The sequence below is a fragment of the Sciurus carolinensis genome, chromosome 10 (assembly GCF_902686445.1).
Source record: "Sciurus carolinensis chromosome 10, mSciCar1.2, whole genome shotgun sequence".
Classification (NCBI taxonomy): domain Eukaryota; kingdom Metazoa; phylum Chordata; class Mammalia; order Rodentia; family Sciuridae; genus Sciurus; species Sciurus carolinensis.
In genome coordinates, this window is record NC_062222.1 from 59,620,832 (window position 1) to 59,627,861 (window position 7,030).

Below are 7,030 nucleotides of genomic sequence, written 5' to 3' on the forward strand. Positions count from 1 at the left end.
AGTTTTGACACTTCATGTGGCACAATCCATGTTGGTTGTATTCTTTGGGTTATCTCTATCAACTAGCACAATGCATGGCACTTGGAAGACATTGAACAAATATTTGTGAATAAATGCTATACAAGAAAACTATGAATGTCTTCCAACTGAACACGAATTAACTGCCCTGAGCACTGCCTGCCACAAAGCAAAAGAGTTATTCACTTCTTCTCCCCGCCCCGCACTTCCTTCTATAGCCACGTTATCTGTCCCCTGAATTTAGCAAGAAGTGGGACTAAGTAAGATTTCTGCTCTTGTCAAAAGCAGATACTAATATATTAAAGTCAGAGGCTTATTAAGAGATTTACATTAGATGATGCAAATAAAGGATAAAGCACTCTGTCTGGCATGCAATAAAGTTTAGCAGTGTCACTATTTGGCTCTTAGCCCACTGATGCTGGAGACACCTGTCCATAACAACTGTCTGGGAGAAAAATATTGGTTGGTTCCCACTGAGAAATCAAAAAGTTTAGGAGCCCTTTCCTTCCCACTCATTCTGAGAGTTACACAGCTAACTCAGAAGGTAAGTCAAAGAGGAGAAATCCTTCTGCCATGCTGCCTCCTACTTGCATCACTATAGATAAATCATAGAATATTATAATTAAAATGGAACAATGATAACAAGGCTGGCCTCTCATTTCATGTTTGAATGCTCTCTACGACATTGTCAGCAGTGGTACTCAGCAACCATAGCCATAGAAAGGAGTCTTCTGGGAACAGGAAAAACAAGCATTCTGTCAACTATATGAAACTTCATTCCACATGTCACCATGCACATACCACTATGGAGGGTTCCCTTTACACTTGTGAAATAATCTTATTCCCATTTTGATTCTAGTAATAGGAAATGTAATGAAAATGTCAAAAGAGGTTACTAAACGATTTAGGCACATTTTCAATTCCTGTGTTGCATTTTTAATAGTTACATTAAAAGTGAATACTAAAGGGACTCTCCCTCTCCTAGGGAAAATGAGGTGTACTGGAGATACAGCTTTGATATAAGTAAAGGCTTTAAGAGACAGATATTTAATTATGTATTAATATAAATGCTGAATAAGAGATGTTCCATAATGAAGGGAGCCCCGATTACAGATTATATCCTACTCACCCTATTAAGGCTTGGTTCCTACTATTGGTTGTTGGAATCACCAAAGCTGGATAGACCAGAGAAGCCTAATTAAATCAGTGGGTTTCTTGGGAGATGAGAACTTTAAAGGCGATTGATGTCCATACTAGAAAAAGTTAGACTTTGATATAAAATGAACCAGAAGTTTATAGTGAAGGATTATGTGATACTTGATCACTTGATGTGTTAGAAACAGAGGGTAGAAGTCACACACACTACACACACAATATGCTACTAACACTATTACCACCTTGTAGAATCGGGGTTCGAAAATACTCAGCTATATAAAAATTAGTCCAAGTAAGGGGAAGCTAGCACCAAATTCCTGGAGACATCAGAAATGACCATTCTTGGAAATATGGGCTAACTTCATTTTTTAATAATTTATTTATTTGTTCTAATTGGTTATACATGACAGTAGAATGCATTTTGACACATTGAACACAAATGGAGCATAACTTCTCATTCTTCTGGTTGTACATGGTGCTAAGTAACACCAATAGTACAATCATACATGTATATAGGGTAATAAGGTCTGTCTCATTCTATTGTCCTTCCCATCCCCACCACCCCCAGTCTCCTCTCACTCCCCTCTGCTTTGGAGAAAAGACAAAGGTGCCAAAAAAAAAAAAAAAAATCAATGGAGAAAAGATAGTCTCTTCAATGAATGGTGCTGGGAAAACTGGAAATCCATATGTAAAAAAAATATGAAATTAAACCTCTATCTCTCGCCCTGCACAAAAATCAACTCAAAGTGGGCTAACTTCTTCATAACCTGAAAAACTTGAAATAGTTTCACATGGAGTTACTTTATGCTTTGCAGTCCAGAATACCACGGAATAAATTGCATTGTGTTCTTGACTAACACCATTATGTTTATAAAAATAAAATTTAAATACAACATTTAAGCAACCTTGAAAATGAGAAATATCAGAAGGTGGAGATTTGAAGTCTGTACAAAGGTAGACTTTGGATATGGTCTCCACGTTGTTGCTGTTGTTTTCTTCCTAGTCCAGCAGGTATTTCCTTGATGCAGAAATTAGAAGGTGTTAAGCATCTTTCCTTTTTTCCCCTAAGTTCTAAAATCTTTAAAGAAACTAATTATCTATGAAGGGTCACACCATCAAGGACAAAATAAGGAAGAGGGTGTTTCAGAAAAACAAAAAGTCTAGAGAGATCAACTTCCTGAGATGAATAGTCAGTGATCAGAAAGTGGGAAGGGAGAGGTAATGTTTTTTAAAAATATTTTTTAGTTGTCAATGAACCTTTATTTTATTTATGTGTGGTCCTGAGAATCGAACCTAGTGCCTCACACATGCCAGGCAAGCACTCTACCACTGAGCCACATTTATTGAGAGATGAGATCAATGGCCTCATGATTAGAACACTTCATTTTCTAGGCACCACTAGACTCCTGAATTTGTTGTGAGCATAGGAAAAAAGAATAATCTAAAAATCTCAAGGATTGAAATTTCTACCAATTTGGCAAGATCAACAGCAGAGTAAAATTTAACTCTGATTTCAAGAAAAAAGGAATGAGTCCTTTCAATACCCCCAAGTTGGTACACTGACACTCACATCATCTACAGATGGAGAAAACCAGCTCCTACTCCACGTGCATTTTCTTTTTTTTCTTTCTTTTTTTCTTTTTTTTTAAACAAGAAGTTTATTTAAACAACAAGATTCTTGACTTGAAGGGAAAACTATCTAGGAATCTTTTTTTTTTCTTTAAGAGTAATTTACCCCTACTTAAAGACAGATCGCCCTACATGTAACAGTTACGTACAAAAAAGTTATAAAATTGTCCTTGGTTTTGCAATGATAAAGGAAAAACATTAAAATTCTCCAATTGAACAAGGTATGCAAGGATTTTTATGTTGTTCAGGTTTTTTGTTTGTTTGTTTGTTTTTTGTTTTTTGTTAAAACAGTAAGAGCAAAATAACTTACTGGAATATAAAGATAAAAGCTGAATAAGCATGCCACTAATGGAAAAAGGGGATAATTTCACAGAACCATTATTTTTCCCCATCCCATCTCCATTTGATGTCACTCAAAACATATCATTGGTCATTTAGTTAAAAAAATGCAATATGCTTGTGCACATACACCAGTTACTTTATGTACAATAAAGGTATGGGGAAGGGGAAAATGAAAGGATAGAGAAAACTATACTGTTGTAGTCTGGATGTGGTGGAACCAAATTGCAGTTTTCTAATTAAGAATGTATTCTTGGTCTGTAGGAATAGAGTTCTGAAGTAAAGTAGCAGGTTCTCTTTGTAGTAGACACCTCCTGTCTGCTGCTGGAACACATCAATTGTATCTTCATCCTCCATTTCCAACTGTGCAGGTGTGTCTGTTTCATTAATTGGCTGCCCATCAAATTGGAATCTGATCTGCCTCATTGACAAGCCCTGTCGTTCACAATAGGCTTTCATTAGTTTACTAAGTGGTGTATGCCTCTTAATCTTAAACTGCACCACAGAACCATCCTGCCCCGCCACCTTCAAGTTAATATGATCACTGTTCTCAGTCTTGACTCCTTCCTTGGGCTTTTGGTCAGCCATGGTGAGTGCCGGAGTCTCCTCAGCTGCCGCTTCACAAAAGAGGTACCAGCTCAGCACCTAAAGAGCCTCCAGGTGCATTTTCTAAGTTAGGTGGAAAAACAAGATTTACAGGGTAAATTATGGGATCAAGATTTGATGGTTCAGATTATGATGATAAAGTGTTACATATGAGTAGGCCCAATATTGTAATGAATGATTAAATATGCAAATTTTATTCAATACTTTCATGTCCTATTACCAGTCATGCTCAGTGATTCTCATATCATTCATTTCTGAACAAAATTTGACATTCTTTTGAAAGTATCCTATGCCTATGTCTCCCCATTACTATCTCATCACTAAAATATACTTAAGACTTTTTCTCTTATAACTTTATTCTTCAGAGATGACTAACTTATAATTTGATAAAACCATTAGGAAGCATCATTTGGACTTCAACAAGAGATTTTGATGTTCCAATTTAAAGCAGGAATTCTAAGGCAGGTAATCTCAAGCACCGTGGCAGGAAATCATAACTTACGACTGGAGGCAGGCCAGTGGGAACATACATGGACACATAGATAAAGTCCAGATTTGAGGATCAGATGTCTGGGATCTAATATTACTGCTTTTCCTAGATTATCATTCCTTCATCTAAAAAAGAATGTTAAAAGTAATCCCTACTAATATTTATTATTCAATAATTCTATTTCATTCCCACAACTAAAATATCTATAAAATAGCTACCTTCCTTCCACACAACACACACACACACACACACACACACACACACACACACATACACACACTCTTTCTCTTTGCCTTTCTCAGTATGCCCCTCTCATTGTGTCCATTTCCAATTAAATTAGGTGGAATATATTCATATAGTAGAATGTATGTATATTTAAATAAAATAAAAATAAGCTTTCTATACTCAAGGGCTAGCTCCCTATGCTTAGATATCAAAAGATCAAAACAGAAACCAATAGTGTAGAATTATCACAATTATGGTTTCTCAACTTTTTGTACTAAGAAACTATTTATAATTTTTTTAATGTAATGAGGTAAATTTCCTGTAGGACTTGTGAATGGTTTTACAAATAGTTCTAACTTTATAAGCAGAGGGCAAAATGTTGTGTATATACTAATTGAGAAAAGCCATGCCCTTGGTGTAGATCCAAAATGAGCAGACCACATGCCAAAGCTGGTAAGCAAACAGAATAAGCACCATAAAGGTGGTAGGCAAAAGTGTAAAGTAGATAACATTTGCCCTTGATGTCCCTGTTACCCATTTTTCAGTGTACTTTCAGTCCAGGTAATTCCCATTATCCCTGTTCTAGGATGTCATCATGGATTGCACTAGAGGGAACTTGGGGCAACACAACTCACCTGTCTTCACGTTTCCTGAGGGAACATGTGATGGGGTAACACTTTTGTCTGGGCAGAGGGCATTGAGGAAGTGTCTCAGCCTTGCGCTGTCTCTGTGTAAGAATAGCCCTGCTCCCAGACAGATAGATGCATCCTGCTGTGTGTCTGCTTCCACCTGAAGAACACCACCTGGTCAGGCCTGACTAACGTCTAAGAGGCAAGTCTGGAGATATTTTTCACTATCAGCTTTTAAAAAAATCAAACAACTACCCTTACTGCTGTTTGGGCAGCATTTGTCTATTTTTTTCTCCACCAGATGAATTATCCCAAGTTCTAGACCCAGGGAAGAGGGACAGAAAATACCTGGACAACAAAGTGGCAATGGGAGAGCCCTGTTCTTGATATCAGTGCTTCCTAAAATACAGCAGACTTTTAGTTTTCCATTTACATCACTCTTATCTTTCCTTATCACCTACTTATTAACTTTGAAGGGTACAAATGTGGTAGGAGAGCTGGTATTTCATGAAATCTGAATCTTAAACCCTTATGTGGTCAACAGTCTGTTATTAGTGGTAAATAATATTTTAAATGATACCATTTAATGCATGTTTTCTGAAGACGATTGAAAGGCAATAAAGGTGATTATGGCTTTTATTATGAACTAATATGACAAATTTCATCTGTGAACCTATAAATATTCTAATTCTTGTAAACCTTGTAAAGTAAAAATGATTGTCTCCACAAGATCAGATAAAAGTAATTAGGTAATAATTAGCTCAGTCAGTATTTAAACCAAAATACGCACTTCAAGATCACTCACTTTCCTGAACATTGTATTGCTATGAGGAACGACAAACTACATACAAATGATAATGTCATCTGGAAATTTACAATCTAGATTAAATGAATTGAAATAAATGCAAATATTTCTTGATATAAATTGAGAATCTGGAATTAACTTTAGTCATAATCTTTATTTTTTTCTTCAGAGCATTGATCATAATTTATAATTATTTTAATATATTTAATATTTATTTCCCTACATGCCATGTGAACAAGACCATTTCTGTTTTCTTCAGTTGTACTCTTAGCTCTCAGCTCAGTATCTGACTTGCAAGACTTCCTTAACATGACTTCCAAAGCACAAGAAATAAAAGTAAGAATCAATAACTGGGATAGATTCAAACTAAAAAGCTTTCTCTCAGCAAAGGAAACTATCAGCAATGTAAAGAGAGAGCCTACAGAACAGGAGAAAATCTTTGCCACTCACACTTCAGATAAAGCACTAATCTCCAGAATATATAAAGAACTCAAAACACTCTACACCAAGAATACAAATAACCCAGTCAACAAATGCGCTAAGGAAATGAACAGACATTTCACAGAAGAAGATCTATAAGCAATTAACAGATATATGAAAAAATGTTCAACATCTCTAGTAATAAGAGAAATGCAAATCAAAACTACCCTCAGATTCCATCTCACCCCATTAGAATGCCGATTATCAAGAATACCAACAACAATAGGTGTTGGGGAGGATGTGGGAAAAAGGTACACTCATACATTGCTGGTGGGGCTGCAAATTAGTGCAGCCACTCTGGAAAGCAGTATGGAGATTCCTTAGAAAACTTGGAATGGAACCACCATTTGACCCAGCTATCCCACTCCTTGGCCTATACCCAAAGGACTTAAAATCAGCATACTACAGTGATGCAGTCACATCAATGTTCATAGCTGCTCAATTCACAATAGCCAGATTGTGAAACCAACCTAGATGCCCCTCAATTGATGAATGGATAAAAAAACTGTGATATATATATCACATGATATATATATATATATATATATATATATATACAATATATGTATATATATATACAATGGAATATTACTCAGCCATAAAGAAGAATAAAATTATGGCATTTGCAGGCAAATGGATGAAGTTGGAGAATAT

General features: G+C 36.0%; 1 protein-coding gene across 1 annotated transcript; it reads right to left on the minus strand.

Moving 5' to 3' along the window:
• Nucleotides 1-3,276: 3,276 nt before the first annotated feature.
• LOC124994206 (small ubiquitin-related modifier 2-like) lies at nt 3,277-3,729 on the minus strand. Its single transcript, XM_047566001.1, has one exon. It carries the CDS (start codon nt 3,727-3,729, stop codon nt 3,277-3,279), a length of 453 nt encoding a protein of 150 aa, XP_047421957.1.
• Between the last annotated feature and the right edge of the window lie 3,301 nt (nt 3,730-7,030).